At 44.6% G+C, this 14,309-nt stretch overlaps 1 protein-coding gene across 7 annotated transcripts in view; it reads left to right on the plus strand.

Annotated features, from left to right (window-relative positions):
* CUX1 (cut like homeobox 1) overlaps window positions 1-14,309 on the plus strand; it is a 253,548-nt gene that overhangs the window by 220,955 nt on the left and 18,284 nt on the right. For 3 of the 7 annotated variants that reach the window (XM_054085411.1, XM_054085412.1, XM_054085413.1), the window contains one exon: window positions 2,566-3,888. The exons of 1 other annotated variant lie outside the window; for it this stretch is intronic. In XM_054085411.1, coding sequence (XP_053941386.1) covers window positions 2,566-3,274 — 709 coding nt within the window. In that variant the 3' untranslated portion in view covers window positions 3,275-3,888. Of the gene's footprint in view, window positions 1-2,565; window positions 3,893-14,309 lie in introns of those variants that run through there. 3 more of the 7 variants (XM_054085414.1, XM_054085415.1, XM_054085410.1) reach the window with 2 other exon arrangements.

A 14,309-nucleotide genomic window follows, 5' to 3' on the forward strand; every position in this document is an offset into this window, starting at 1 on the left:
GACTTCTCCAAGTCTATGACTTTGCATCCATACCAATCACTTGGCTCTCAGAACATATAAATAGGAATACGCTTTGCTTTGCGTTAGTGAGGCGCAGGTGCAGGGCCTGTCCGAGTTTGGGGCTCTGCTGTCTTAAGGACTGTGCGGAAGAGTAGGAGGCAGGGATTTCTCTCCCACTGCACATGTGGAAACCCATACAGAAACTCAGTAAGGTCACAGAGATGGTGCTACAGAAGCATCAGGAATTAAACCAAGCTTTCTGGAACTGTAACCCGCTGCTCTTGGATCCTGGATTCCATAGCTCTTACTGTGGGCCCACTTTTGCAATGAGCTGTAGCTTGTTTGGATGAGTCTTCGGAGTTGCATGAAGGCTTGTGCGGGGAACTTCAGTGTGTACCCAGGAGATCTCTGGTGTTCTGAGTTCAGTTGAATCCCAGCAGGATGTGTTGGTGTTGAGGCCGACACCTTCTACCCAGAGGAATGCTCTCAGGAATGTCCTAACTGCTGCCACCAGTTCTTCTTTACCATAAGGATTTAATCACTGCGTTAATCAGGAGCCAGACTAGATTCCAGAAGCAACGTATTGAGTGTGAATACCAGGGATTTCCACAGACATCAAACCTGTGTTGTGTAGGGCTGTGGTCAGCTACTGACTGAGCGTGTCCTCATTCGATTCCTCGCTGGAGCTGAGGGCTTTTCAATGCCGTGCAGGCACGAAGCACTTAGCCGTTTCCTCTCTTGGCTTGGGGAATGTTAGAGAAGCGGCATGGTCTGGATCAGTGTCCATGCGTGCAGGGAGATGACAGGCATAAAGAGAGCCTTATATTCGATGTTGCAAGGTGCCTGCAATTAATGGTAATAGAAAAATAATGTTAGCACCTGTGATCTTCTGTGAGGTGAATAATATCCTCCTAGGGAAAATTATAGAGCCCCTAAATACTTCAGAAACATCGTGTCAACGAGTACTGCTGAAATACTCGGTTGCATTTCAAGTGAGTCAGTAGTATCATTAGCTTCTAAAGCAGCATTCAGGTGGTGGTCTGAATTTATCTGAATTTGTTTATATTGTGTGCTGTACTCCATAGCACATACAGGGAAAATGAAGAATCTGTAGAGCCATCAGGGCTGGCACAGCGTTTCACTTGTGATTTGCAAGACCCTTAGCAGTTCTCCCTGTTAAAAATGAAAGCGTTATCTTCATTCTGAACGATAGTTTGCTAAATTCTCCCTGTGCCTGTAGCCTCATCCCTGAACACAGGTAACCGAGGCTCCCTCTTGGCTGTAAATCAGGACCTGAACAGTGGTCACAGCCTCTTCTACTGATGGACGAGCGCAGGGGTAGAGTTGACCTGGCCCTAAGATTTTTTTCATTCTCTGGTCTGTGCTTGTGAGGATATTGGCAGCTCTTAAAACTGAGAAGGAAGATGGAGGAGGAACCGACTTAAATAGCAGAGGCGCTGTGCTTGGAGTATTATTGCACGCTTCAAGTAACAGGAGGCACAAGGTGGCACAGCAAACAATTTTAAGCGCACATGGAGTGCATTAATTCCCTTGCAATGCACTGCTTGCCTTGTCGCTATTCATGTTCTGAAATCAATTGTTTAAATAAAAAATGAGGCAGAAGTCAGTCTAGCTCACAGACTGACGACATGTCAAAGGGCTGTGCTCTCCCTGAGTGGTTGCAGAACAATGGGCTTCGTTTTGCCATTGTGGTTTCCAGAACACCAAGGAGGTTGTCCAGATTTCTTCCTTGTTTGGTTTTTTTTTTTTCTTTAGGCAAATTGTGGCTCGTTTCTAGTAGAAAACTGAATTGATTTGTATTGACAAGGTGCTTTCATCTGGATCTGCTAGAAATGTATTCGTAATTTTAAAATCATCCCTTTCCTGGTCCGGTGTACTGTGAAGTTCCACCTCCCTGATGCCAGACTTTTAGCGGGAATAGGTGACTGCAGAGCCTTTCATCTTTGTCACTTAAACCATGCCCAGTGGTGTAAAAATTAAGCCTGCAATTATGCATGTTACTTAATATGAACCTGGAAAAGAAAAAGGGAAGATGATATGTCCTTGGTTTTTACCCGTCACTTAGGTACATATCAAATCGTATTAGTACAAATCAATTATCTGCATGAAGTGTATCGTTTTCCTTTATTCCCTACCACCTGCTGTGGTACTTCAGGTTTACAACGCAAAATCCTGGTTTAAGTCAGAGGATCGGTCTCAGCACCGAGCACTGCAGAACTTACCAGAAATGGTTTATCCACTCACAGCCCCGTGCCGGGGCAGCCTGGGGTTTGCTGCCTGCGTCCTCCGGCACAGCAGCTTCCCAGCAGGCGTGTGTCTGGGAAAAATGCAATTAAGAGCATCCTGACAATATTTCACATTCTTCTAAACACCTTTCCAATCAGTGCTTTGGGTCTGGGTGTGTGAGCGCTGCCACTGACCCAGCTTGGAGCGACTGCCCTGCAGGTGACATTATAAATGGCATCTTACGACAGTGCCTGTGGAGTTGGGGGTGGCTCCGTGGCACCCCCGGCACAGTGACCATCCCTCTCTCCTGTCTCCTAGGTCTCGCATCCGCCGGGAGCTGTTCATCGAGGAGATCCAAGCTGGGAGCCAGAGCCAGGCTGGATCGAGCGACTCTCCTTCCGCCAGAAGCAGCAGAGCCGCTCACAGCTCCGAGGGAGACAGCTGCGACGGCGTGGACGCAGAAGGCGCACCTGAAGGGAAGCCGAGTGGCCCGGAGGCGGATGAGTACAGCAATGCAACCACAAAGTCTCAGGGAGGGCCATCGGAGTCGGCTTTCGAAGCCGGGGAGGAGGCACTGCAAGGCGCCAGGTCTTCGGAGAAAGCGGAGACGTTCCAGGCAGAGAGCCTGGAGGACACCGATGACGAGGGCAGGCTCAGAGCATCGCGCCAGAGCTCCCCGCCGGCGTCACAGCGCTCGGGAGACGCGCTGGACCCGCTGCCAGACTCTGCCACGGAAGGGGATGCCTCTACCTCAGCCGCCTCCGCCTCGGTCCTTACGGGGGAGAGCTCCAAGTCAAAAGAGTGTTCAGAGAAAATCTCCAGTGTGCCAAGTACGAGTTCGACGCCCACCGCCGGCTCGCAGAAAGCCAACTCTCTTCAGAGCTTGTTCGGCTTCTCGGAGGCAGCGAGCTCCAGGAACACGCGAGACAGCTCCTTGAGGAAAAAGAAAGCGGCAAACTTGAACAACATCATCCACCGCTTGGAGAAAGCCGCGAGTCGAGAAGAGGCCGTCGAGTGGGAGTTTTGAGATTAATCTCGCCCAACTCTGGAGAGCTGGGAAGGGAAACTGGACCTCTACTGGTTTTATTGTGTTGCGCACTTAACCGCCCTGCGGGCCACAGGGCAAAAACGCCATAGGCCAAGGTGCATATAGAAAACAAAAAGGAGCGTTAAGCCCAATTTATGTTTGTGTTTTCGAGGAAGAAAACTGAAATGTGTAGTCAAGCTTTTTTGTACCCTGAAGTGTTTTTATTATTGCCCTAAGTGATTTCCACAGTTTCTGGAATAACTCATACAGCTTTGCCTTGTGCCCTCCTCTTTGGTGTGGGCTTAAAAAAAGAAAAACAGGAAAAAAGAAAAAAAAAAAAAATCAAACCCACATATTAAAAGGGGGCTTTTTATCTGCCATCTAATGGCTACAGAGCGATAATACACTATTATCTTCTTAAACCAGGAAAAAAGGGGAGATTTTTCAAAAAAAAAAAGAAAAAAAAAGAAAGTTTTTTGTAGCTGTTCAGTTGCCACTAAGAGATTGCACAGTCAACCGACTCTAAACACACTAGTTTGGATTCCTACATATTTTCAAGAAAAGAAAAGAATCTTGTTGTTTGAAACTTTGAATTAAAAAAAAAAAAAGAAACACATTTACTCCACATATTTTTTAACAAAACAAAAAAAAAAAAAGTCACATCAGGAAAATATCTTAATTTGTGGTAGCTGATTTAGTGTTTTCTTGTAAGTGAAATAGAATATTGACACGTAGTGCACATTGTTTCATAGCTTTAACTGATTCTGGTCTTTTGCAGACCAGAATTTGTTTAATACACTCCATTTTAGGCCAAATCAGGACAAAAAAAAAAAAATCTGAATCTAGGTATTTTATAATCTGCTTTTTAACCTCTAACCACAGAGCACGCTGATCAGACCTCATATCTGGGAGGTTTAGGAGACAACTTAGAAGCAGCATGTACTTGATCATTTCTCTTGGTTCCTAGTGTACAGAATTTCCTTTCGGTAAAGACAGATCACTCAAAAAATGTTGGCCAGTAACATTTCAGCCTGCTACTCCGGAAACGTATTCCATAACCCGAAACACTCAGCTTACCTGGAACCGGTTAAAGTGTAGCTCACGTGTACGATTGCTGTCACACACCACTGAGAGGGACTGGAGCTGCCTCTCGTAGAGACCTTCTCCTGCTGTTGGTGGCCATTTACTGACTCTTCCCACCACGAGCACTGATTTTAAATACATTTTAGTTGTGGGAAGCTTATTTTTGCGTGGATAAAGAGTACATGGCAATGACCAGACGGGCTCTTACCAGGACGGAACTAGCCCAGCCTCCAAACCAAACCGTTCAATGCTCTCGAGTCCCAGTCCAGACCGTTCTGCCCTGCAGAAACACAGCCTTTTGCCATGGTTTTATGCACAGGTTAGGGCTGATCCAAGTACAAATCCAATTCTAACTTGTCTCTAACTCCTCCTGTTGTCTATATGTATATGCGTGAGCATAGAGGTGCGTGGAAGGATGTGTGTGCGTGAGTGTGTGCGTGCAATTTTATACGTCTGTGTATTTTCTTACGTACTTGTGCACACATAGAGTGCATTACTGCCACCTTTTTTCAATAAGCTGTTTTATCAGTTATGGCTTCTACAAGTTTGCTAATTTAGACTCCTTTATTGCCATATCTTTAAAACTAACAATAGATGATTTCGGAATATATATATATATAAATATATATATATATATAATTTTTTTTTGCTTATTTATAGGTGCTGTATTTTATTATCTGATTGTTAGGAAGGGATGAAAGGGGGCAAATATTCTTTAGAGGGATAGACTGCCGGCAGTATTGGGTATAATTTACAAGATGTAGTTGTCATACTGTATATTATTGATTGAAGACTTTTTGACCGTATTGTGTATCATTGAACTTTTGTCTTAGGTCAGCATCTTTTTGATGACACTTTAATGGTGCATTCATTACTTCTTAAGTTTAATTAATATTACTTTTCTGATTTTGGGGGAGGGAGGGATGGGGAGAGGAGTTCCGACTTTAAAGGTATGTTCCCAATATTACACCTCAGTGTGCTTGTATTCATTAGTAGGATTTTTGACTGTAAGATGTGAAACCACATTTCTGCATGATGTTTTAGAACTTTTGTATTTCATTTACAGTCTCTTAACATGCGACAGCAGCACTTAGCACGAGTTTTCACCAATTAAGAATCAGTACACTAAAATCAATCCTTTTCATGATTAAGAAAAGAAGGCTCTAGGAGGCTGAAAGGCAGGGATTTGTTTCCCATCCTAACTGCTAACTGTTTCGGGAGACCTCCTTGGGGAACCGGGGACTTGGGATGCAAAACTCAAACTGAGAAGCAGAGGAGAGCCCCTTTCTGTGATGAGCTGAGGAGACAGTTCGGGATATCAGGCACCAGTTAGTCTGCAGGAGCGGCCAGCGAGGGAAGGAACGTGGGGAAGCAAAGTGTTACCTCTCTGTCTCTTTAGTGTCCTGCTTTGACTCAAAAAGCACAGCTCCATCGAGAAACGCACGTCCTGGTCAAACACACATACCTTCACGCGAGTCATAACGCGTCTTCAGCCAGGAAGCAAAACTTCTGACTAGAAGACACAGATATTTTCTTACATTCTTTATTTTTGTTTGTCGTTGTTGTTTGGTTCGGGTTGGTTTTTTTTTTTAATTATAATTAATACGAGGCAAGACTCTTGCTGGTCTGGTTCTGCTGTCCTTGTCTGCTGGTGGGAGATCCGGGTGCTCGATGCAGTCAGGTGCTTGCTCGCGGCTTTCTCGATAGGGAGGGTTTTGTTCTGTTTGACTATTTTTTATTTTTTAATTAATATTCCCCAAACTGTTCTTGTGCCTGTGTCTCTATGATTGCATTCCATGATGCTTACTGAGAGCTCTTGCTGCATTGTATGACAGCAGAACTGTATTCACAGGTTGAACGCAAATGCAGCACTTAAGGTCAATCTCTCTTCTTAATAAGCAATACGTAAGTGCCTTGAAACTTATATCTTTTTTTTTTTTTTCTGTTTATTTTTGTTTTGCTTTTCAGGTTTCCACTAGTTCTTTAGGATTCTTTAGCGTCTGCCTGGTTTTTAATGCTGTAATGAGTTTTAAAAAGCATATCTGTAGCTTGCCCTAGAGGAAATCTTTCTTTTATAACACTAACTGTTAATTCTAAGCTCCATTATTACATTTGAATCATGTGATTTCGCTGGATAAAGACAGCATTCATAAGTCCGAAGTCACTCCATCCTGCCAAGGGTTGTCACTGGTATCTATTATAAAATTAATCAAATAAAATGCTGTCAGTATTTCCTATATTTTTGGCACTTTATTAATGGCTTAGCTCCTTTTGTTGTTTCATATTTGATGATCTGTGTTGAATGTGGATTAGCCTGCTGAGATGCTGTTGGGGTGACCCAGGCCATCCTGCCCGGAGTCACTTTGGGTTCTTAGTGACCACCTTCTTTAAGGGCACGGGCAGACAGACACCCTCAGGTCGAGCTCGTAGAGTTTAAGTGGTGTTCCCAGCTGTTTGTTCCCCATTTTTAGCCAAGGTCACAGCTGCTTTTCTGTTTCAGTGGAAAGTAAAATGGATTAGCTTGAACTACTGCTGAGATTCTCTTGTCGGAGATGAGTTACCTACTGGCTTTCCAAACTGGCAGAGACCTCCCTGGTTTAGAGACTGAACTTCAGCCACACTGAATAATTTTAGCTGTTATTTCTGAGCAAGTGCGGCATTTGGTAGCAACGCTTTTAGGAAAATGTGTATGGGAATTACTTTTTGTACTTAATTAAAAGAAACAGAGAAGGAGTTGGAGGAGAGGAAATGCCGAGGAGCAGCGCAGTGCGTCTCACCCTCCCGGGACCCCGGTACGCAGGAGGGGCAGAGGCGCCGGGAGGAAGGGGTGATGGGCTCATCTCGTTTTGTAGAGCGCGGAGCGTGGCAGCAGAGCCCTCGCTGATGACATTTCTTTTCCTGGAAGAAAAGGTAGATTTCAGAGTCTAATTCCAGAGCCTGGTTTTTTTTTCCTGAGGTTCTTTAAAAGCATTTTTATTTTCTCTCTCTGTTTCCAGTTCCATGCTCTTACCAGAGCTGTGGAGAAAGGGCCTGGGCTGTTTTGACAGAAATACCTTTATACAGTTAAAATTGTCATTTTTTTCCTCTCTGGATGTTAGAGAACAGTGTAATGCTCTGTTTGCTAAAAGCAAGGGACGACTGTCCCCTGGCAGAGGGGTCTCACGGTATGATTGTTGATACGCTTCTGGTTTTGAGGATACAGATTTCAGACAACAGAATTGCACATTCATTAGCATAAATGCTTTTAATTACCATTGCTGGTGATGCCATAAAATTTCACCGTTGTATTTATTCATCTCTAAAACGCCTCTAACGAGAGCCACTCTTGAAGGGAACCTGTGTCAGTGCACTCTGCCCATATCGTGAATTAGCGATTTCTTTATTAATAAGCTCCTTGCTGTAACAGGAAAATATCAGTCTTACACTTAAAAAGAAGAGGTATGTGCCTTTCTCATTAGGTGAAAGCTCTTTGCGTTATTTGATGTCACTTCTTCATATGGGAATGGTGTAGAGAAGGGGAATCATGAACACGACAGAATTCTATGCAATATTCTCTGATCCAATTACTTAGAAGTTCCTATTTTTTCAGTCCTTTAATGGGAGAAACATTAAGTTAGAGAAATGCATCCTTCTGGTGGCAGCTCAACCGACAGAGCTGATGGATTTGCATCAAAGAGGATGAGGGAAAGCTGACAAAATAATGCAGTGAAATAACGGCAAATGCTAACAGCGATTGCAGTCCCCGCTGGCGCATTTGCAGTTGGATATCTCATTTTCCGTCTTAAAATTATTAATTTGGGGTGTTCTTAAAATTTCTATGAAATAAAACTGCTCCTGGCAAAACAGGGCAGCTCAGAAATAGGGGGGTGGAATTTGACCATATGTAAGTTATGAGAATACATGGAGAGAAGTAGTTGACTTTGGACACTTCTTTGCACTTGAGTCCAGAATGGTTCAGTTAAACTGGAGCGTCGCAGTTCTCTGGATCAGAGCCTTTTATGAGGCTGCTGAGAGGTCGATAATCTGAGCGATCTGTTGTAAACCAAAAGTAAAGCGGTGACGTTTAACACGCAGGTGGAGGGCATTATTTTTCTTTCATTTGTGTCTTTCAGCCAAGTGAGTTTCTTAAATTCTCTCTTCTTTGAGCTGTCAGAAACACGGGAGGAGAAAAGCTGCTTCCTAGCCGGGGCCCAGAGTTAACGTGGTTCTGGCCCTGGGGAGACATGATGCCCATAGCCTCTCATTCCTACATTTAAATCACAGATAAAAGAGCTGCAAAGCAGCGTTCGGCTCGCTGGAATCTTGGCCCGCTGCTTTCCTCTTGCACTTTCTGTTGCCCCACTCTTTGAACATAAGATTTTCTTCTCTGTGTTGCAAATACAATCAACTTAGTTTTTTTAAAAAAATAGAGAATTTTAAAATTCTGTGCAAGCAAAACATTTCTTTTCTTTTCCCCAACAGTTTAAAATCTTCCTGGCTGGATTTAAATTGCAAGGAGAATCCCTGGCATGGAAAGCATGAGATCCGGATTTCTTTTCTGGCTCAACCTTCTTAGTTTGAAAAGTGGCTTAGTTGGCTTTGTCTCTTTCGCACACGTCTTTGAGCTCTAAAGTGCAGAAATATTATTTCACCAATTTGGTTTTTCCTCCCCGTCTGGTTTATGGGATATATTGACTATGCCATGTATAAAATATTGTTAATAATCAACTTTATAGCAAGAAAAGCCCTCTGTGCTTTGCCAAGGGACTAACTTGTCCTACATGACCAGGTCATGTGCTATACCCTACCCTACTAATATGCAAGGATAAAAAGGTTTTATGCTCTGAATGTGAAATTTATCCTTTTGGAGAAGGTTAGCGTTAGCCCTGTGCACTTAAGTTTTCAAAAAGCCTTAAAAACAGGTATGTAAGTGGTGCCATCTCTCTCCTCAGGGATGATTTCCCCCCAGCCAAGTGGTACTGTGGCATATTTAATAGACGGAATTAGTTGTAAGGTCATTTTCCAACTGAAGAAAGTCATTCCTTGACCTTTTGTTAGAGAGGGTCCTCCCCAGCGTCCTGTGGTCCATCCAAGGGCTGGTGGAGGCATCTCACCTGCCTTTCCCAAAACCCAGGCGCTCCCTGCCAGACCCCAGGTCCTCGGCTCTCTCTGATAAACTCTGTGTTTCTTTAGCTGTTTTGTGAACGGAAAAGAACTGATCTGATTCCTGCCCGCTTTTCATTGCTGTTCACAAACCCATTCTGGCACTAAAGTGCGTTTAAAGGAAATGCCTCCTTTTAAAAAATTCATAGGATTATTGTATTTTTCCTTGTCCAGCTGTTCTGTGAAGGGCAATTGCTGCCGTTTTTCAAGCTTGCTTTACTCACACCGATATTAGCAGGTTTTTTTGCTACAGTTCTGTAGATTTCTCATTGTTAAAACTATTGGTTTCATAATATCATTTCAGTTTCTTCCTTTTGAAAGAGCCAAGTGAAGAGAATGACTGAATTCTTACCCAGAACAGAGTAGTGCAGAAGGCAGGACAGCAGAATTAGATCCCTTTAGTCCTCACAGTGTTGTGTCTTTGACTTCTTGTTTGACTTTTAGAGACAGTGGTACTAGGCAGCGCCATCTTCATCCAAAGATCTTTGGAAACGGAGTCATGCCAGGAATTCCCTGCTGTTGTGGTGACATTCCTGTTACTGTGTAATCCCGTGGTAATGTTCATAACAGCGCGCTCTGTTGATAACAGAATAACGGTGTTCGGTTGCGTTCTCCTCTTCTGTCTATGCGGGTAATTAATATGCATCGTTAAGAGTTGTTAAATGCATGTATGTACATGAGTCCAGTACGGAACAGCCCCTCGGTACGTGTAGTGCTCACGTGCTTGGTCTGAACGGTGCGGCAGAACTGCCATGGCCGGATTCGTGAAGGTGTTTGGGGCGTAGGCGAGAAAGAGCTTAAAACCGGCGTCTGTTTTTATGCGTAGAGGATGCCATTCTACCACTTATCACTTAAGTCCCCTGTTGTCAGGAGGGGTTTAGCTTCTGAGAGACTTTGATTGTTTGAAATGCGCGGGTCCGGCTAACGAGGAGGGGCAAGATCGCGCTCAGAATGGATAACAATAATTCCAAGGGTTGCGAAAGCCAAGCGATTTGCAATGAAAGGTCAGGCCTCGTCTGTAGCATTCTGTACCTGCTGGTGTGGGGGCTTTGCTTCGGCGGGGCTCGCAGGAAGGTAGCGTGGCAGATCCTTGCCCACATCAAATGTGTTCTGCTGTGTCCACGTACAGCGGGAAGGTGAGCGATAAAGACGTGCGGCGTAACGAAAACTATCACAAAACCCAGCGGATGGGTAAAGAAAGCCAAGTAGTGTCTCAGAGCACGCGGTTCATTCTTGATCTCTATAAGCCGAAATTCAAGTATTCTTCGGAATGAGATAGAAATTCTCTGTTCTGCAGTTCCTCTCAGAAGGCGAACGCCTGTGTTTTCAGGAGAAATCACACTCCGCACTTGACTTGTTCTGAAGTACAATCTTCTCTCCAACTGCAAAAAAAAATGGTTTCTACAATCAGTCTTTCAATCGAGCTTCTCCGGCTTTTGTTAGTTTCCATTAGACCCTCAGTGCTATTTGGATGTGTTATTTATATGTGGGTAAATTATTACTAGCTTTAAAAGTGTTTCCAAAGTACCGAGTTACCTCTGGATGCTCATGCAGGCTGCACGGGGAGGACTCGAGCATCTAGTTCGTAAGGGAGGCGTGCAGGACAAGGTCGTGTCTTTATCCTACTTTTCTTTTTCCATGATCAGGGCTTCCATTTCCTTCTCGCCTCCTCTAGAGAGATGGAGATCACAGATCAGTGTTGTTCTGTGGGGGGAAAGATTTTAGTTTATCTCGAATTGATTTTATTTTCCTTCAGCCAAGGCGTCATCAAAATCCTGTGCGTTACTGCGTTTCCCATTAAGTTTTTAGGTTTTGCTACTTTCCTAAAAGTTACTATTTAAGAACTTTCTGTACGTGGAAAGCTATGTGCCTTATTTCCTAATCTCTTCGTGGAGAATAATCGAAAGCACAGTGATCCGGATTGCAGCATTCACAGCCGCTTTGCATTTGGGTGAGGGGAAAGCGAACACCGGTCAAGGAATATTTCAGTGGCCGGACACGCATTGCCCTTCGGCTGACAAGCACTTCAAACACTGTGTGTTAGGTCTTTGTGCAATAGAAATTCTCCTCCTGTGTCGGGAGGTTCGTGTCCCAGCCACCAGGCGCAGGCGAGTGCGAGCTCTAGTTTAGGAGAATTCAGGTTCATGGGGAAAAAAAGAAGAAGAATCCGTCTGGGTTGGCTCCAGCAGCACGGTGGGGGCTCGGGTCAGGGACTCTACTGTCACCCAGCAGCGTTAGTGCTCACAAGGCTCACTTGTAGCTCTGTCAGCATTGGTGAAAAACTTGTGGATTTGAGCCATCGCTACCTGCAACCGTGTCCTTTTGTGCCATTAGTAATGCACGCCGCCTCCATCGCCGCGCCCAGAGCTGGACAGGGGTGGCGAGGCACTGCAAAGTCATTCCAGTCTTCATCCGGGGTTGTAAAGAACAGGCTTTCACCCACCGGCATCCTCAGCCCTCGCAGCGCTCGTGTGTTACTACTCAAGCTTGCTCTCTCTACAGCATCATAAGGTGAAATAACGTAAAGGTGGTTTGGAACTAGGAAAACAATCTAATCTTTCCTATTTATGAGATTCATTTTAACTGTTTCTTTCTTGAGGTTTGTTTTCGTTTGATATAAACGCGACAGGAGTAGACATATCCCCCAGGCGGACGTTGGAGAAGGTCTGGGCTGTCCTAGCGGCAGAGCGGGGTGGTGCTGGCTCGTCATAGTGTCCATATCATTGTGCCCCTGTTGTGTTTTTCTAGAGCAATCATTTTTTTTTTAATTAAAAAAAATGTATTTTATTTAGATCTAAATGCCTAATAAATAATATTATTTAAATAGTTTTAAAGTAACTTAGGACTGAGAATAAGAAGCCTCAGTTGTGAGAGAAGAGACTTAAAGTATACAGAGAGAGAAAATACCCTTAGCCTCCTAGAGCCTCTACTGAGAATGTCATGAGGATGCAGTGCCCCTCTGTCAAAATCCGATTTACTCATGAGTGTTAATTTGAAATGAGAGACTGGTTTCCTGTGATGTTCATCTTTGTTGGCATATGTTTGAATTCCTGAATTCAGAGCTGATTTCCTTCTCGTTCAAAGTTGGCCAAGGGAAAAAAAAGAAAGAAAAAAAATGCAAAAAGCTCCCCTTGTGCAGCAATTTTTCCCGGTGTGAGCTCTGCAAACGGGCGCTGCGGCACCCAGGGGCGGTTCGGTTCCCTCGCAGCGTCGAAGCGAGCTCGGACGGGCGTTCCCCGGGTAGGTAACACCGAGCGAGCGAGGGAAAAGCTGCACAAGGCGACCTGGCAACCCTTGCGCGAGGACTGGGGCAGGGGCGCGTCTCCACCCGCGGGACGTCAAAGGTCTCGTCCCCGCGGGGAAGCCGTGCAGAGGGCGAGGGCGGACGGTGCTGGGCGCTCGCAGGGCACTTCACCACCTCTGCGCGTTTGGAAGCAAATTTGCACTTTGCCTTTTGAGGGGGGGGGGGTCCCACTAAAAAAACCATCAGCTGAGTTTCCCAGGCGAGGTTCGTTCTTTCTGGCGTAGTCAGGATCCAAAAGCAGCTCAGCAAAGCCCCGTGGTCGCGCTCAGGTGACCCCGCGGAGCCACCGGCTGCTCCCGGCAGAGAATTCTATGCATTTCTGTGCTGAAAAGCGATTCCCACCCTTCTTTCCGACGGCGGGCACCGCGCGCCCCGCGCCGGGAGAGCTGCGAGGAGGTCAGGTGCGGGGATTTGGCCGTGGATTCCAAAGCAGGTGGAGGTTGGCAGGGGGGAGGAATGCTCTTCTTTTTTTTTTTTTTGTTTGTTTATTTTTATTGTTTCCCTCATGTCCCTTTTCATTGTCTATTAAGAAATTAACTCTTTGCATTTGTGCAATAACTACTTGCCATGAGGATGGGCAGACCTTTGAAATGCCCCGACTACTAACACAGCACAAGATGAACTCGAACAGAAAGTGGTGTACTTTTTCCTGAGAACTTTTTTTTTTTTTTTTTTTTTAATAATAAGCTCAGTTTTTACCCCAGTGTATTGTGGTGTCTTACATTTTTAGCAGTATTTTATATTTTTTCTGTAACGCACTAAGTCTTAGATGTTTTTAGAGCTTGTTTGTTATATTCACAATCACAGAGTTAAAAACAACAAAAAAAAAAACCACAAAAATAATCCTCACAAAGACCCGATTGACCAAAAAAAAGAAAAAAAAAGTGTCATTTTTTTTTTTTTTGTACAAGTAGCTTTGAGAAGCCCGCATTGTGTTGCTGTGACTCATCTTTTGTAACATTTTATTTCTCGGTATTTGTTTGAACATAAAAGTAAGAGTTTATCTGGCTGGCAGCAGCAGGGCGCGCTCCCTCCGTCAGCAGAGTGGCATTGTTTTCTGTCTTCGTTCGGTTAGCCATATAATGTTTGTTCTCAGCACTGTACAACGGTCCCTATATGATATGGAGAAGCAATATCACTGTATGAAACTCACACGATGTATTATTATTATTATTATTCACTAGCACCCTAGGTGTGATAATTGAAGTAAATATCTTTTATACAAACACAACGACGCGTCGGCTGTCTTTATTGAGGAGAGACCTGAATCCAAGCAGCAAACATTTACATTGGCTCTGGTTCGGTGATGCTCAAGGGCCCAAAGGGGGTTGGGTTTGGTGGGAAATTGTGTTTTGCCAGGGGAGGGAAGATTACTTTTTGTCTGTCGGTCTCTTGGAGAGGAATACCTCGAATATTGTGTTGAGATTTCCTAACGGTAGCCTTTTTCCAGTGATATTCGAGTGTGGCAATTCCTGCTGCCGTCAGTGGGCACTTGGATCCACGGAC

Source organism: Cuculus canorus, chromosome 20 (assembly GCF_017976375.1).
Source record: "Cuculus canorus isolate bCucCan1 chromosome 20, bCucCan1.pri, whole genome shotgun sequence".
In the NCBI taxonomy this organism is placed as follows: domain Eukaryota; kingdom Metazoa; phylum Chordata; class Aves; order Cuculiformes; family Cuculidae; genus Cuculus; species Cuculus canorus.